Source organism: Monodelphis domestica, chromosome 5 (genome assembly GCF_027887165.1).
Source record: "Monodelphis domestica isolate mMonDom1 chromosome 5, mMonDom1.pri, whole genome shotgun sequence".
Lineage (NCBI taxonomy): Eukaryota > Metazoa > Chordata > Mammalia > Didelphimorphia > Didelphidae > Monodelphis > Monodelphis domestica.
The window spans coordinates 327413895-327431998 of record NC_077231.1 but is presented as its reverse complement, the minus strand read 5'-3'; the positions used below and the strand labels follow the sequence as shown (position 1 = coordinate 327431998).

Below are 18104 nucleotides of genomic sequence, written 5' to 3'. Positions count from 1 at the left end.
TATGCTGTCCCTACACTACCTACCTTGTTGCAGAACTTCCCCGAGTCCCTGTCCTGTGCTTTCCCTGTTTCTATTATTATCCTATGTATGTTCCATTGTATACAACTTTATGATATCTTATTTCTAAGTTATCCTACAGTTACTTTTCAACTATGGTACATGTATTTATACCTTTTACAACATTTGCATACATATACAATGTATACATAGCCCTTATTTGGCGTTAGTCAAACAGGAAAAAAAAAGTCAAACAAAAAAACAGATCTTTTTATTTGACTAAGACCTTATAGGATCTAATATTTACATATTTACATATTTACATATTTGCATTTTGCAAACTTGGGCACTTGTTTACCTAGACAAGGTCCTTATAGATCAGTTTGTGTTGTGTCTTTGCTCTTCCATGTTGTGGTGGATGCATATACTCACTCAGAGTTGCGTGTTGTCCTTTGTCTGCATGTTGACCGAAGTGTTCAGCTTCTGTCTTTACTGTTATGGACTCTGTTGGATGCATTTCCCTAATTTGTGTTTTTGCCACACATCTTACATAGCTCTTCTTCTATCTCTTCATAGTTGTATGTGCATAGTTCAAAGTTTTAGCTGTCCATATCAGCTTGCACAGTTCTCTTTTGGATTGTAATTCTTTTCTTCCTTCTATCTCTGATTCTCCTCTTCTTCTTCTTCTGTGGATGTTGATCATTTTGTCTTTTGTCTACATCTTGTCAGCTGGGATCTCTCCTCTCTCTCTCCTCCGCTCCTGCACTGGAATCTATGTATTTTTTATCTAGTTTGTGTAAAGTATGTCATTGTATAGCAGTTATTTGTTTAGTCCTCATCACTTCCTGCTCCATCCCTTTTTTGGATGGTCTCTATTAGTCATGGCTTTCTGTTGCTTTATGTTGGAAACGTGAAAGCAAGGATGTTTCCCCAAAATTTTTATTGCTGACAGAGTAGTGACCAAAACCTCATGTGGTTCATTCCATTTTTGGTCTGTTACTGATTTTCTATTAAAGTTCTTGATGTAGGCAGTGTCACCTGGTGCAATGTTGTGTGATGCATAATCTAAAGGAACTCTTTCCTGGATTAAGTCCATTTTGTGCAATTCTTCTAGTCTCTTTTGTAATGCCTGTATGTATTTGTGTAGCTGGCATTCTCCTCCTACCATCGAGATGTATGCCAGCTTACAAGCTCTCCCTTGCCAACTTGCATGACCATAAAGCATTTCATATGGGGAGAATGTGCAAATCTCTACTCGGTTTGGTTCTTAGATGAAATAACACTAATGGCAAAACATATGTCCATTTGAGGTGAGTTTCTGTACAGAGTTTGCCTACTAGTGATTTTACTTCTCTGTTTAACCATTCTACTTAGCCTGCACTAGCTGGGTGATATATAGTGTGATAATTCCTTTCCGTTCCCAAATTTTTATACACTTCTTATAAGATTTGATTTGTGAAGTGAGTCTTCTCTGTCTGAGTAAATTAAATCTGGGAATGATTTCTTTTAACAAGGTCTTTATCACAAAGGCAGCATTGTTCTTTTTGGCAAGGAAAACTTCCGGCCATCTTATTAATTAGTCTATTATTACAAGGCTGACACAAAAGCCTATGCTAAAGCAATTATTTACTTAATTCAAAACCTTAATACTTATACTAAAATAATTACAAACCTATTGATATTATCACCTATGATATCATTAGTTATCTATCTGAAACCACAATTAACATTAACTCAACACTATACCTGACATTAAAATCTAATCCTCATATAAGAGGGTAGGGGTTCTCACACTTATATGTCATAGATTTGGGGACCTCACTGTGGCCCAATACCAGAGCCTGTGATTTCAAGGGTTGGGCATGGGATGTTCTGCTGTTGACTTGGGTAGGGTCTTAGTGTCTCAAAGTTGTCCTGTGCTTAGGCTCAGAACCCATTGTATTAGATGAGGGGTGGGTAGCCTGCACTTCTCTGTCATGATTTTTTTATGTTGTTATTTTTGCTATGATTTTGGTGAGATTACTCTCTAGACATGGTGGTGCATGAATGTGGACAGCAGACCAGGGGATGGATTATCTTAAAATTTTGTCTCATTCTGTTCCTGCTGCCCACTCCCTCTATTAAATAGGACTAGTCAATAAGAAAACTTTAGCAGGAAATAAGGTTACAAAGGGGAACCTGGAAGTCACCTACAAATCATACCAAAGATCAAAGGAGCATAATTTACAAATTGGATCACATGTTTGTTACCATTCACATCCTAGTAATGTGTGCCAAATTAGGAGAAACCATATAGGTAGTGCTAAGCAAGGTCTTAGATCCTCTGATCTGTAAATCCCAGATCCATTCCAGTAAAGAATCATCAGTTTCAGACCAGCAGAACACCAAAAGAGCTTCATGACTTTGGGATGGTGACTTTGAAATTTTACCAGTAACTTAGAGATGATTTGGATATGGCAATGAACTTATCCCAAGGTGGCACAGAGAGGAACTGGTCTGTTCCATGCTTCCCCTACCAAAAAGCATAAAAAAGAGACCCAAACTCCTTCCCCAAGCCCTCTCTCATCTTCTTGGGGTCTAGGCTTCTTAGTAATTCCAACTCTAGTCCATGGTTCTGTGAGTGATACCCTCTGCTTTCCCCCTTCCTCATCTTTTTCTCCATTCAGACTCCCTTCTCTATCACATTCCCCCATCTGAGGCACACCTCTACCTCTTTATCCCTTTCAAGTTTTCACTACTTGTCTATGAGTCTCATTAAAATGATTGCTGCCACCTTCTGAATACCAATCCTGATCTTTACTATGGAGTACCCATAGAATAAGGCATGGCTGTCTCCATTTCATAAATTATGAATTCACAGGTGACCTGTGATGAAGGCAGTATAACCAAATCTCTAACCAAGAGCTGGTACAGGGGATATGTGAAGGTAGTGTGATTCAATGGCAAAATTGAGGATGGTGTCCTGTGGCATTTAGGATGTAAATGTGAGTGTGGACAGCCAGCAGTTAGTTCTAAGAGAGCCATGTTCCTGATTGCCACAGAAGATGCTCACCATGAGGTAAGAAGTGGGGAATGAGGCTCAAAGGAAAGGGTAGCCAGCAGAAGTCTGGTGCCTTCTGGCTTCCTGGCCCAGACTTACCTAGGACTTGTACCTGAAAAGTTGGTTTCCAAAAGGCAGAGTAATCTCAACTCCTCAGGTTCCTGCTTACAGCCAGCCTCCTCTAGGTGGGTCTTTTCAGACCTAAGGGCCCCACTCTGGCCATCCCCTGAAGCTCCAGGATGGGCCCTTTCCTCCAGCAGTTCCCTGAGTCAGGACCTCAAGATTCTGCCTGGCTCTATTTGCAAAGCCCTGCTCTTCATCATGGGGAATTCCCTAATTCCCTTTCTAGACTTTTTATACTTCACTCTTATGTGGCCTGATAGCAGCAGTGAGGGATAATAATAGGAAAGAGACCCTCATAGTTTCCTAGTTAGAACTGGTTAAACCTCAACTGCAAACCTTGTAGTTTCAGCATCATTCAAACATGAATTACAGATTGAATAATTCCCCATTATATGCATTGGATCTATAATATTCTATACTGGGCATCAGTTTTGTGCATAATTGTACTAAATATGAGTACTAAAGTATTCATATTGCTCTTAGAATTGTAACATATAATTAAATACTGTTAGTGGTCCTCCAATGTACCACCTCCCCTCCCCCCATTGTAGCATTTAAAATTAGTTTCTCTGCTAAAAGTATTATGTTTTTAGAGGTTTGTTTAAGATTAAGAAATAAAGAAAATAGAAAATAAGAAAGCACATGTTTAGGCCCAGAGAGCCCATTCACAACCACTCACATCTTGCCTGCCAGGTAGAGAACCGCGTGTGCTCCAAAGCAGAAGTAGGAAGAGAGCTCAGTAGGCTTTACAGCCAGTTTAAATAGAAATTTTGATCTCGCCCAGGTGAGGATCTCAGTGAGATTAGAGGGCATCTTGGGAACTATAGCAAGGACTTCTGGGGATTGAAGTCCGGGTTCAAATCTCCATTTTTACACCATGTTCTCATTCCAAAAGGGCAGAGACTTATCCCTCATTGACCAATGATAAGGTGGACAATGGGGAACAATGGTATAAGAATTTAAATTTAGGTTTTATGCTAAATATGAAAATTCTAAAGTAATAGAGTGGTCGCCAATTTAAAAATATCACAGTTTAAGTCAAAAATGACTTTTAGCAACTTTATTTACAAAGAGGTGGAAATAGTAAAAGTAGGAAAATGTAGATAGAGACAGAAAATACTGCCTAGCTACCAATACCTTGAATTTAATCTTAATGTCTCCATACTGCAAATGCAAATCTGAAAGTGAATCTCACCAGAATCCAAAGTCCTAATTAGGAAGCCAAAATCCAAAGAGCCAGGAGACACTGAAGAATCTGCTGAGATCCCTCAACGTACACAAGGCTAAGACCACCAAGAATATCACCAGAACTAACACTGAAGGGATTGTCCCACTGAAGTGCCAAAAGTCAGAGAAGTTCTCCTCACTGAGGAACCAAGGAAGGAATTACTCCACTCACCACCTCAAGCTGACCAAGGTCCAGGTAAAGAGTCTTCTCCTCCAGTCTGGCTCACCAATGAAGAGAGAGTATGATTGAATCCTTGAACTGGCCTTTTAAAGCAGTTTTGTCAATATCATTTCCTTTCTCTCCCCACTTGACAGGAACCAATTGCAATCTTTCAATTTGCCTAGCACTTCCCTAGGAGTGGGCAGTGACCTCTGGAGTTGTCATCTATTCTAGTAAGTGAATTGTGAACTCTCATAGTTAGTGACTGGTAAGGTACTAAGTAGGGGTACTTAAGTTTTTGATTGATTAACTTAAAAGTTGCTGATTGAGAGACAAAGAGAGTTCGATTCACCCCATGAGGGACCTATGCACTGGGGACTCTGGAATTCCTGAGGAATACCCAAAATTTGTGCATGGTCCTTATTCAATATGACATGAAACCCAAAACACACCTCCATCTGAATTTCACCATGCCCACCTTCCAAGGTTTTCAGGAAAGGTGAAGATTTCTCTGCAGTGGGAAACAAGATCCCTTGTTCTAAAAATATGGCAGCCCTAATCCATAGAGCTGGGAAGCTACTATTCTACAGCTGGGGCTGCTACTCCATACATGAAATTTCCACTCTATAGCAGAGCTACTACTCTATACTACCACCTCCAAAGAGACTAATCTGCTAGCCCCTATGCTTGTCCAACAGCCCTAAGGCTACCTGATAAGGCGCCAAACTAGGCCATCAGTTATTGTTCCACCATAAACTACTTCTTCAAATAACACTCTTTTCTTACTTCAGGATTGAAGTTTTGAGTCTCCCATTCTTGGGCTGAGATCCTGTTACAAATTTGGGTATGTTTCTCCCACAACTTTACTCTGTCTCTGACCCAGGGATACTGGCCTCCTGACTGACTCTTGGTTGAGACCCTCCACCTTCTAACTCTACATTTCCCTTAATTGTCTCCACTCTATGTGCTCCATGCTCACCTTGACCTCTTGGATTCAGTCTTCCCAGGTAAAATTTCACTTTCTGAGAAGTTTCTCCTGGTCCGTAAAACTCTTAGAGCTTGCCTACTGAGAGTCCTAGACCTACTTCTTCCTCAGGCCTCCAAATTCTGCCCCAGGGATTGAATTCTACCTAGGTCATTAAAACCACCAAAATGGTTATCTATGGGGCTCCATTTTCCCCATCTCTTCAACACCTGCCTCTTTCCCTCTTTTATCCCCAGGACTCAAACCCTCTTTTTTCTGATCAGGAAGATTGCCATAAATCCTGGGCAGTAGAATAACTGAAAGTATAAGTCTTTATCATTTGAGGTGCTGGCAGCAAAAGATTCTATAGGGTGCCATTTATAAAGGTGAATATAGAGTTGATGGGACTGTCTCAAAAGAGATTATAATGTATTGTCACTTAAATTCACATGTGACTATATTTGACCTTAAATAAGTACCAATAAATGCAAAATATGCTTGAAATCTGATATGTAAGTGACACAGGTCTCTGAATGTAATCAATCCAGAGCGTCAACCTGATAGATGCATGGTGATTTTCTGTGTAAGATAATTGAAGTCATTTGTCAATCATTTTATTTCATATTTAAAATCTACATCATTTCTTCTTTTAGTTTTTTTAATAGGGATTTTAGCACAATGTTGCATATGAAATTATGCTAACTAAAAATTATTTCTATACAGCAAAGATATTATTCCTTTATTAAATTAACTCCTCTTTAGATCTAGATGCCATGAAATGATTAAGTATTTGGGAGTATGGTTAGAATGTTAAAAAAACATATGTGTTTAACTGGACATACTTTTTAAAACAAATAATACATTTTGAATTTAATAATGTGAGATTTAAAATAGTGAAGCCCATAAACTGTAGTGAGTTAAAATAGTGGAAGATATAAACTGTGATAGATATAAGAGAGGGTGAGTAAATTTGACCACAGAAAATATGTTTCACTGCAGTGTCTTGGTTTTTAAATCAAATATAAGGTGGTCGCCAGGGAAATATTCCCAATTACTCAAATACCCAAGTCAACTGGGTTTTAGAGAGATTTTAATTAATACAAATGTGGAATTAAAGAAAATAGAGAAAGAGAGAAAAAGGAAATAAGTATGAAGGGCCTTAAGCCAACATGGCCTAGACCTGAGTCTTAAGAGAGAGAGATCAGTCAGTCACTCTTTTAACACTCACCACAAGGTCTGCCTAAGCAAGGATTCTAGTGACACCAGGCCAGCATCATCTCAGCTGCTTTCACCAGCTCCCTCCTCCATCTGAATGTTTCAGAATCAGTCCTTCCTCAATCTGAATGTTTCAGAATGAGTCCTCCTCAATCTGAATGTTTCAGAATGACCTCCTCAATCTGAATGTTTCAGAATGACTTCTAGCTCTTCTCTGAGCTCTTTATTTTTAAGGGCAAAATCTCCTATGTCACCTCCCCTAAGTTCTTCCATGTACCAATCACTGTAGATGTTCTCCAAAAGACAGCCCATTTTGAATTCACAGCTGAGTAGATTAATCTCTTTAGTAAATCAGGAAAAAATGCTGCTGTGTCGACTAATTTCATTAAGAGAAAACCTCTGAGTAAGTTTTCATCTTTTAGGTCTAAGTAGTTTGCAAGTTGCCCACTTTTATAGGCACCTAGCATCCCATTGTATCAATTCCAAAAACAGGCATGGCTCAAAAGAACTCCTTTCCCTTATAAGTATGGTTTTCAAGTACTTTCATTGTTTAACAAGGAGTTTTCTGCCCTAAAGCAGTCTTAAGTATGGGTGGAATCGAGGTCCTCCCATGGCAAGGAGTTTTCTCCCCTAACGCAGTCTTAAGTAGGGGTGGAGTAGGGATACTCCCATAGCAAGGAGGTTTCACATTCAAGTAGAGTTCTCACTATCTGGTAGGGAATTATTTCAAGTAGGGAATTGGAGAATTCCTCAATGTGGAGTAAAATTTTTAACATTCATAAGTCTGTGAAATTTTAAGGTTTCACAATATAATCTCATGTTATCTATTTGCTCATAAATTCTTCCATTATGAATATATCGATCTAAAAGGTAAACTATTCTATACTTCTTAATTTGCTTATGGTATCACACTTTAGGTCTAAATAATACACCCATTTGGACCTAATCTTAGAATAGCTTATAATATACTAGTGTGAAAAGGGAATTAGCCTCACTGTTTTCTTCAATATAATTAATCAGCAACCTTTGACATTAGTCATTAACTTGAAGATCCTTTACCATTGACACACCCTAGGAAAATTGATCCCAAAGGCAGTGACTCCCTGGGTGGTGCCAGGCAAATTAAAGAACTATGACTAGTTCCTGAGATGTGATGTGGGAGAACTAGTGGATGGAGAAAACTGTTTATAAGGGGAAACCCAGAAGGAAGTGAGAACTCTTGATTGAGATTCTGGCATTAGTGACATGGGAACAAACAAAAACTCTACTAATTTTTATTTTTTCAATCTCTCATCCCAAAGAGGAGTTGCTGTCATTTCTCTTGATATAATTTTTTAATCAATCAAGTTTTAAAAGAACTTATCCTTGAAAGGGTATCATAAAACATTGATATTACTGTCTATCATCAACTATGATAATATGGTATTACTGATGCCATAGATTTCCCAACATGGGATTAGGACCATGTAGGGCAGATAAATATGGATGAGTTGCAGGCTTTATTGTTGTAATATTAGCAACTAGTCATCAGTCAATGTTAAGTACCTTCTATGGGCTAGACACTGTGATAGGTCTTAGCTAGGAATGCAAAGAACTGTAAAAGACAGTCCCTTCTCACAAGGCTCTTACTCTGGGGACTCTTGATGAAGAGACTCTCTCAAACTTCTGATTGGAGATTGGACCCCTGTTGGGGGGAAATTGCAGCAGCACTTAGGGTGATGGGCTAGGCAATTCTCTACCTCCTTCCTACATTTCCCTCTTTTTACTATTTCTACTTTGATTAGCCTAAATTGTTAAAGCTTCATGATTTTAGTTTTAAGCATTACAATTTGGTAACATTTTTAATTATTACACTAAATTGTCTGATTTTGAGCAAGGTAAGAGCTCTATGTGAATGATTGTGGTTTCTCTGATGTACACAAGTAGAGCTCCATGTGAATGGTTTTCCATGTTGCTTTCATTCAAAAAGTTTTTGCCCAGTTTTGACTCTCTGATGTACAAGACTTCAGCATCCTATTAATGTATTTTAACATTTATTATATTCATAAAAATCTTCACCAGTGTGGATTTTCTGATCTACAGTAAGACTAAAGCTCTATCTGAATGTCTTTCCACATTGATAGCATTATAAGGTTTTTCACCAGCAGGGATGATCTGCTGCTGAACAAGATGGGATCTCCATTTCAATGAATGGCTTTCCACATTGATTGCATTCATAAGGTTTCTAAACAATGTGGATTTTCTGATGTCGAGAAAGACAGGAGTTATCCCTAAATGTCTTTCCACATTGCTTGCATTCATAAGGTTTCTCACCAGTGTGGATTCTCTGATGTCGAGCAAGACAGGAGCTCTCCCAGAATGTCTTTCCACATTGCCTGCATTCATAAGGTTTCTCACCAGTGTGGATTCTCTGATGGTCAGCAAGATAGCAGCTGCGACTGAATTTCTTCCTACATTGCTTGCATTCATAAGGTTTCTCACCAGAATGGATTCTCTGATGTCGAGCAAGACTAGAACTCTGACGGAATGTCTTTCCACATTGCTTGCATTCAAAAGGTTTCTCTCCAGTATGGATTCTCTGATGTCGAGCAAGACTAGAGCTCTGACGGAAGGTCTTTCCACATCGATTGCATTCAAAAGGTTTCTCACCAGTATGGATTCTCCAATGTAGAGTAAGCTTGGAGTTCTCCCTGAATGTCTTTCCACATTGCTTGCATTGAAAAGGTTTCTCCCCAGTGTGGATTCTCAGATGTACAACAAGATTGGAGGCCTGACGGAATGTCTTTCCACATTGCTTGCATTCATAAGGTTTCTCACCAGTGTGGATTCTCTGATGGTCAGCAAGATAGTAGCTCCCACTGAATGTCTTTCCACACTGCTTGCATTCATTAGATTTCTCAACAGTGTGGATTCTCTGATGCTGAGCAAGTTTTGAGCTCTGACTAAATGTCCTTTTGCATTCCTTACATTCAAAAGGCTTCTCTCCCGTGTGGATTTTCTGATGGTCAGCAAGATAGGAGCTGCGACTGAAAGTCTTTCCACATTGCTTGCCTTCATAAAATTTCTCAGCAGAATGGATCCTATGATGTCGAACAAGACTGGATATTTGTCTAAATGTCTTTCCACATTGCTTACATTCAAAAGGTTTCTCCCCAGTGTGAATTCTCTGATGTTGAGCAAGACTAGCACTCCCAGAAAATGTCCTTCTGCATTGCTTGTACTCACAAGGTTTCTCCCCAGGGTGGATTCTTTGATGTAGGGCAAGTTCAGAGTTTCCCCTAAATGCCTTTCCACAGTGCTTGCATTCATAAGATTTCTCACCAGAGTGGATTCTCTGATGACCAGCAAGACTGGCTTTGTGCATAAAAGTCTTTCCACACTGTTTACATTCACTAGAATTTTGCTCAGTGTGCATTCTTTGATATTCAATGAGGGATGAATTTTGAGATACAACACAATTATAAGGACCACCTCTCATGAATCTTTGTTGGTCCCTTTCTTTCACAGAAAGGCTCTCCTCTGTTGGAATTGCCTTTATTTCCAGTCTGATATCTTCTTCTGAAAGAAACAAATAGTAAAATATACATGTATACTCACATAGACACACATATAACTATCTCCTTTCTTCTACTGACAGAACATAAACTGCTTTCTATCCTATTTCTTCAGGTAAAACGAAAAGCCTTCAAATGTAAATGGGCACAAAACATCATTTGAAAATGCCATTAACACAAGTCTAAAGAATAATTTAATTAGCAAAGAGTTTCACATATAATCTCATTGGCTCTTCATAACAAATCTGTGATTTTGGCAAGGCTAGCATTATTACATTCCTCTCTCAGACCATAATCTCAGAATAGTTGGCTGAGTGGTTTGACCCAAATCCTAGCAGCTTCTCTGTCCACAGAACTAGAAAATTCACTTTTAATCTTTCCCTTTTGCTGTCATTTTCATTGCCTAACCCTAACCCTAACCCTAACCCTAAATACCACTGGGTGCATGTATACTAAATATTCCTATTATTTTATTATCTGGGTTTTATGTAAGCATTAAGTATTTTCCTTCGTGATTGCTTTTTTGTTGCAGTATCTTAGATCAAAGGAAGAAAATGCACTTTTTTGCATTTACCCAAGGCATAAAAGATTTTGTTCTGTTCCCTACTTAAAAAAAAAAACCCTTACCTTCTGTCTTAAAATCAACACTATGTATTAGTTCTAAGACAAATGAATGGGGGTCAAGTGATTTTCTCAGGGTCACACAGCTAGGAAACATCTGAGGCCAGGTTTGAACCCAGAACTCCCATCTCTAGGCCTGGCTCTCAATCCACTGAGCCAATTAGCTGCTCCCGTTCCCTACTTCTTGAGAGGAGTGTTAGGATGAAAATGATAGAGAAATGGGGTTAAGTATGAGAATTTGGTTTTGTAGAGGCCAGGCTGGCTCTGGCCACATGCTAGAAATGCTGAGAACAGAGATTCTAGAATCTGGGGAGATGATCTGAAGGATCACTGGCCAATTGAAAGGGCTTCCTGTTTCATAGAGCTGAGAAGAAGCAACTAAGAACTCTATTGATCCTGGTGATAACAAATCTAGTAGTAAGGTTGAAGGGAAACCTTTGGACCTTCTGGCAAGAACTTTTCCTTACTGGAAAAAAGACATTTGTATAAAATCTTTTATATCATCAAACTGGATACAGACCTTGTTATCAAGAGTCAGTGTTGGTATGAGGCTTGAGGCCCAGCTTAGGACCTGGCCCAGCTGGGTTGAACTCAGTTCATTCCCTGGTCATCTTGGAGAACCATTATCTTTTGTGAAAAAATACCAAAGAGGACTAATAGTCAGGTAGAGACAGAAAGGGCTTCAGAAAGATTAGCCAGTGACAGGAAAAGGGCTTAGGAAGCATCAATCAAAAGAAATGTTTCTTGTGAGGGAAACTTAGAAGGTGGGAATAGAAAGAATTCATAGTGGTGAGGGACCCCTCATCCATAATCCTCCATTCCTACTGTTAACAAATAAACCCTATAACTTTTACCAACAATTGCCTGGAGGCCTGGTTTGCACACTGGCTGCAGTGGATAAGGCTCATCTGCCTTACTTCACTGAGGAACACTTAGGTATCCATTAAAGCTCAGTGTACCACACTATTTCAGGGGCCATAATGCCTCTTTTCACTATGATAAAATTCCTACTAAATAAAATCTAAACAAAATAAATTAAAAAAAAAAGACATGGCATTTCCCATGTTTAAAAATGTCTCATACAGTAAACTGAGTCCATCATCCTTTTTTAAGGAAACTGGTTGCATACTTCATTATAAGTCCTTTTGCACCCTTCCCATTCAGTGGTTCATAAGCCTTTTAGAGATTTCAGATAATGCTCTAACCAACGAGCTAAAAATAAGTTACTAGAACCTTAAGCAGTAAATAATTGTCCAATTTTGTTATAACTATTTTTCCTCTTGGACAAGTATTTCAAATATAATGAGGGTTTTCCCTGCAGTGATTCCAAATGATCATAACTAGGAATATGATGCTTTGAGGGGTATTCAATGATGACATCAAACTGCTTCTAATCATAACATTTTTTTAGTTTCTCAACTTGATATCAAATTATTTCCTAACTTTCAGGCAAGCACACACTCTCAGTGACTCACTACATGTGGGTAGCTGTCCCATTCCTGGGTTGCCATGTAATTGAATCTCATCAAGTTTATAATCATGAGATCAGGATGTTACCTGGGTTTTCATTCTTGCAACAGAGAAAGCAGGATCTTTGTAAACCCTGGGCGCTAGACATGCAGAGTAAAGGCCCTTATGAAACCATCACTGACCATAACCTTTTTAACAAAAACAGTCATTTACTGCCTACTCACTGCAATGCTATGTTTTTTTTTTCTGACTTGAACTTATTTACCACTTAAGTTCTTGTTCTTCTGATTGGGACCTTCTTAAAGGCATCGGTTGGCAACACAGGCTAGTCATTGTTACAGACAAAAGAGTGGTTGCCATAAACTGTGACCGCGAAAATATGGGTTTCAAGACTTTGAATTTCCAAAAACATAAAGATAATTTTTAGTGTCTTGATTTTATATTAAAAATAAAGTGTGGGGTAAGTGACCTCAGCAAGACAGTATATGACAAACCCAAAGATCCCAGCTTTTGGCACAAAAACCCACTATTTGACAAAAACTGCTGGGAAAACTGGAAGACAATGTGAGAGAGATTAGGTTTGGATCAACACCTCACACCCTACACCAAGATAAACTCAGAATGGGTGAATACCTTGAACATAAAGAAGGAAACTATAAGTAAATTATGTGAACTCAGAATAGTATACATGTTAGACATTTGGGAAGGTAAAGGTTTTAAAACCAAGAAAAAACTTAGAAAGAGTCACAAAATGTAAAATCAATAATTTTGACTATATCAAATTTAAAAGGTTTTGTACAAATAAAACCAATGTAACCAAAATTAGAAGGGAAGAAGGGAAGTAACATACTGGGATAGAATCTTCCTAACAAAAACTTCTGACAAAGGTCTAATTACTCAAATTTACAAAGAGCTAAATCAATTGTATAAAAATCAAGCCATTCTCCAATTCATAAATGGGCAAGGGACATGAATAGGCAATTTTAAGTCAAAGAAATGAAAATCATTAATAAGCACATGAAAAAGTGCTCTAAATCTCTTATAATCAGAGAGATGCAAATCAAAACAACTCTGAGGTACCACCTCACACCTAGCAGATTGGCTAACATGACAGCTATGGAAAGCAGTGAATGTTGTAGGGGATGTGGCAAAGTTGGGACATTAATTCATTGCTGGTGGAGTTGTGAACTGATCCAACCATTCTGGAGGGCAATTTGGAACTCTGCCCAAAGGGCGCTAAAAGACTGTCTGCCCTTTGATCCAGCCATAGCCCTGCTGGGCTTGTACCCCAAAGAGACAATAAGGAAATAGACTTGTACAAAAATATTCATAGCTGCACTCTTTGTGGTGGCCAAAAATTGGAAAATGAGGGGATGCCCTTCTATTGGGAAATGGCTGAACAAATTGTGGTCTATGTTGGTGATGGAATACTATTGTGCTCAAAGGAATAATAAAGTGGAGAAATTCCATGGGAACTGGAACAACCTCCAGAAATTGATGCAGAGCGAGAGGAACAGAACCAGGAGAACATTGTACACAGAGACTGATACACTGTGGTACAATCGAATGTAATGGACTTCTCCATTAGTGGCAGTGTAATGTCCCTGAACATTCTGCAGGGATCCAGGAGAAAAAACACTATCCACAAGCAGAGGACAAACTGTGGGAGTAAAAACACTGAAGAAAAGCAACTGCTTTACTACAGGGGTTGAGGGACATGTCTGAGGAGAGACTCTAAATGAACACCCTAAGGCAAATACCAACAACATGGAAATGGGTTCAAATCAAGGACACATGTGATACCTAGTGGAATAGCACGTTGGCTATGGGAGGGGCAGTGGGAGGGGGGGAGGAAAAGAAAATGATCTTTGTTTCCAAGGAATAACGTTGGAAAATTACCAAATAAAATAATGTATAAAATTTTTTAAAAATGTATTCTAAGACATTTAGTAGCATTGGTAAGTCCCTTAACTTCTCAAAACCTCAGTATTTTTATCTGAAAATAGGTTATTAATCTTCAAGAACTATAAATGTGAATCATTATTATACTACAATCTATTAAAAATGGGAAAGAAAGAAATAAAGTGGTCACCATGGGAAAAATTCCCAAATATGAAATACCCAAGTCAGCTGGGTTTTATGGAGATTTTAACTAATACAAATGAAGGAATTAAAGAGAGACAGAGTAAGAGGAAATAATAGGAAAACTAGGGCCTAGACCAATGGCCTAGGCCTTTCTTTTAAGAGAGAAAATTAAGTCAGTCTTTAATCACTCACCACAAGATTGTCCCAAGCAAAACTCTAGTGTTCAGAGAGACCCTCCAGTTCAGCTCCTGAGCTCAACTGATCCAAACTCTCTGACCTCCTTTTAAAGAGAATTTTCTATGTCACCTTCCCTAAATTTTCACATCTACCAATCACAGTAGACGTTTTCCAAAGGACTGACCATTCTTAATTCACATCTTGTTATCACCTTCTCTGGGTAGACTAAAACTTCAGAGTATTTCACACCTCTTCGATAAGGTTGTCCCTTGCAAGTTGCCTGACCTTGTAGTGATTAATTTAGCCTTCATAGGTACTTAGCACCCTTTTGTATTAGATCTAAAAATGGACCCAGCTTAAGGGCTTTGGCCTCACTATAAGTATGCATTAGATACCTTCATTGTTCACTAAGGAGTTTTACATCTTTATCTTCCCCTAGGGTGTGCCTAAGTATGGATGGAGTAATGTAAAGTTCCCAATACATTCCTGATCAAGTACCTCCATTGTTTAAATGGGAATAGCCTTAACCATAACCTTAAGATAATGTTCCAAGGTAGAGTTGAGAAATTTTAAGATTCACATCATTCAGTAGTTTCAGTGAGAGTGGAGAAAAATGAAATTCCATCCTTACAAAGGTTTTGAACTGTTAAAAAAAAAATCAACAAAGCAATCTATGCCTTTGATCTCCAAGTACATTTATCACTTAATACACTGTCGTGAATCAATGGAAAACAAATCTTTCACAAGGTAGGTAGCATTTCATTTTGTTGACTTGTTAGAGAGCTAAAACCAAAAAAGAATTTTCATTCCTTATCCAAGAAAGTTTGTACAATTCTCTTCCTATTTTCTACCTCATATAGATGTCAACATTTTCATGATTTCCTAAAAACCCCAATAAAGATGGGGTGCATTCTAATTCTACCTCAGAAACCTGCTAGTACTTTTAACTCTGGTCATTCATGAGAGCTCTGTCTCAGTCTCCTCAAACCATAACATGGTCATAATATCTATTAAGTGACTCCTAGGATTCCTATGAGAATCAAATGAGATAGTATTTATAAAGTGTGTGACACATAATGGAGGCTATATGCAAATGGTGACTTATTTTTATCAGGAGAATTTTTTTTCCTCTTTTGATTGCTTTCCTCCTTAAATGTCTTCATTATTCTATTTCCTTATTTCCCTATTGAATGAAATGCATTTCCATTCTCCAACACTCTTTTCTCCCTGGATCATCTCAAGAATGAGATTCAGGATCTGTTGCTTCTTTTTAAACAATCTCCATGGTGGGTTCTAAATAGTGAGCTCCAGGACAGCCCACACTGGTATTGTCCTTCCTTTGCATCCTCAGGGCTTAGCATGGTTCCTAGAACCTATTTTATATTTAATCCATTTTTACTGACTGGGCCCAGAGCTTATGTCAGGCCCAAGCTCTACCAGGATCCTTGCATTCTGGTCTCTCTCCTGGAAGAAAAATGCATGCTCTGGAATCAGCCCTGTTTCTGTCTCTCTCTTGCCCCTATTTCTCAGCAGTCAATAGTAACTCCATTGGAACTAGAGAAGACCCAATCCTAAAGATCCCAGAGGCTTCTCTCTAAGTTTCATCTCCTTTAAGTGAGGTGCTATGGCCACCTGATTGTCCAAGAACAGGACTAAGACTGAGCCCCAGAGAACAGATAAGGGCCTAGGCTGATGATTTAGGGAAATGTGTCGAGAAGATTTCATCACCTTCCCCTCCTAGGTTGCTGACCAGTTCGTCAACATTCTTCAAATGCCAGAGTTGCATCCATGAGCCTCTGTAAACATCAATAAAAGAGAATGGGCAGAGCCCAATTGGGCTTTTTGGCACTAAGAATGGGTTGGAGCAGAGGTGAGGGAGAGAGATTCAGAATGATGGCTGCACATGGTCAGAACTTAAGAGTAAGGAAAAGACTTTAACTCTATGCTTATCTACCTCTCTATCTCAAGTGATTAATAAACCTTATGAAAAATAATAACTGGTAGATTTATTCATTTTAAATATAACAGATGGGAGACTTCCGGTTAAGATGGCGGCTTAGAGAAAGCTGAAGTTCAGATCTCCGGAAAACCCTTCCCAACCGATCTCAAACTAGAAGCTCCTAAGGCGCCGAAATTCAAAACGATCAACAGCACAGACCCTGGGAACCCTCCTCCTGGACCTGGACCCGGTTCAAAAGGTACGGCTCCCCTTAAAAGCCAGAACCCGAGATCCCTCGGACCTCAGGGCTAGGAGCGCAGAGTCCAAGGCTCCCGGAAGCGGCAGCCGAGCCGGGCTCAGAGAGCAGGGTCTGAGGAACAACAACCCTCAGGGTCTTCTACCCAAGTCCCAGTCCTGGTGAAAGTTACTGCCTGGGGCCTCCGCTGCAAAGAGCTGGTCGGTCCGGGTGAAAGTTACTGCCTGGGGCCTCCGCTGCAGAGAGCTGGTCAAAACAACAGCAACCCTCAGGGCGGGCAAGACAGCCTCACGGGCTGGATCCTGCTATCCAAGTCTCAGTGAAAGTCTGTGCTCTCGGAGCTTGGGGAAGCGGCAGGCAGCCCATCCCCCCGCAGGCCGAAGAAACAGCCTCACGGCCAGGGATTCTGAAGGCAACTTCCGGAAATCGAGCCAGGGGGAGAGTGTGGCCGCGTGGTCCGACCCTTCCATTCCAGTTCCAGTGAGGCATATTCAGTTTAACCCAGGGAACGCTCATAGAACCAACATCTGCCCAGGACTAAAGCCTCTGATCACCAGAAAAAGACAAGAAAAGCCAATCCTCCACGTTCAGAGATGACAAACTCCACAGAAACACAGAAGCCCCAAAATACCAAGAAAAATAAGAAGAAAGGGGCGACTCTGGACACATTCTATGGAGCCAAAATACAAAATACAGAGCAGATAGAAGAAGATATACAAGAAAATTCTCCAAAATCTTCCAAAGGAAATAGAAACTCTCCACAAACACATGAAGAATTTGAATCAGAAAGGACCAAAAAGATGGAAGCCCTCTGGGAGGAAAAGTGGGAAATGATGCAAAAGAAATTCACGCATCTACAAAACCAGTTTGACCAAACTGTAAAAGAAAACCAGGCTTTAAAGCAAGAACTAATAAAGCAAAGCCAAAACACCAAGAAATTAGAAGAGAACATAAAATATCTCACCGACAAGGTGATAGATCTGGAAAACAGGGGGAGAAGAGAAAATTTAAGAATAATTGGACTCCCAGAAAAGCCAGAAATAAACACCAAACTGGACATGGTGATACAAGATATAATCAAAGAAAATTGCCCAGAGATTCTAGAACAAGGGGGCAATACAGCCACTGACAGAGCTCACAGAACACCTTCTACACTAAACCCCCAAAAGACAACTCCCAGGAATGTAATTGCCAAATTCCAAAGCTATCAAACAAAAGAAAAAATCCTACAGGAAGCCAGAAAAAGACAATTTAGATATAAAGGAATGCCAATCAG

At 39.4% G+C, this 18104-nt stretch overlaps 1 protein-coding gene across 10 annotated transcripts in view; it reads right to left on the bottom strand.

The window, feature by feature from the left end:
• The window catches only part of LOC103105060 (zinc finger protein 420-like), a 165941-nt gene that overhangs the window by 122234 nt on the left and 25603 nt on the right, over positions 1–18104 (bottom strand). For 8 of the 10 annotated variants that reach the window (XR_008912596.1, XM_007505954.3, XM_007505951.3 and 5 more), the window contains one exon: positions 247–10284. The exons of the other annotated variants lie outside the window; for them this stretch is intronic. Coding sequence is in view for 7 of the 8 variants with exons in the window: in XM_007505954.3 (XP_007506016.1) it covers positions 8951–10284 (1334 nt within the window). In the remaining variant the exon portion in view is untranslated. Of the gene's footprint in view, positions 1–246; positions 10285–18104 lie in introns of those variants that run through there. 10 annotated transcript variants of the gene reach the window in all.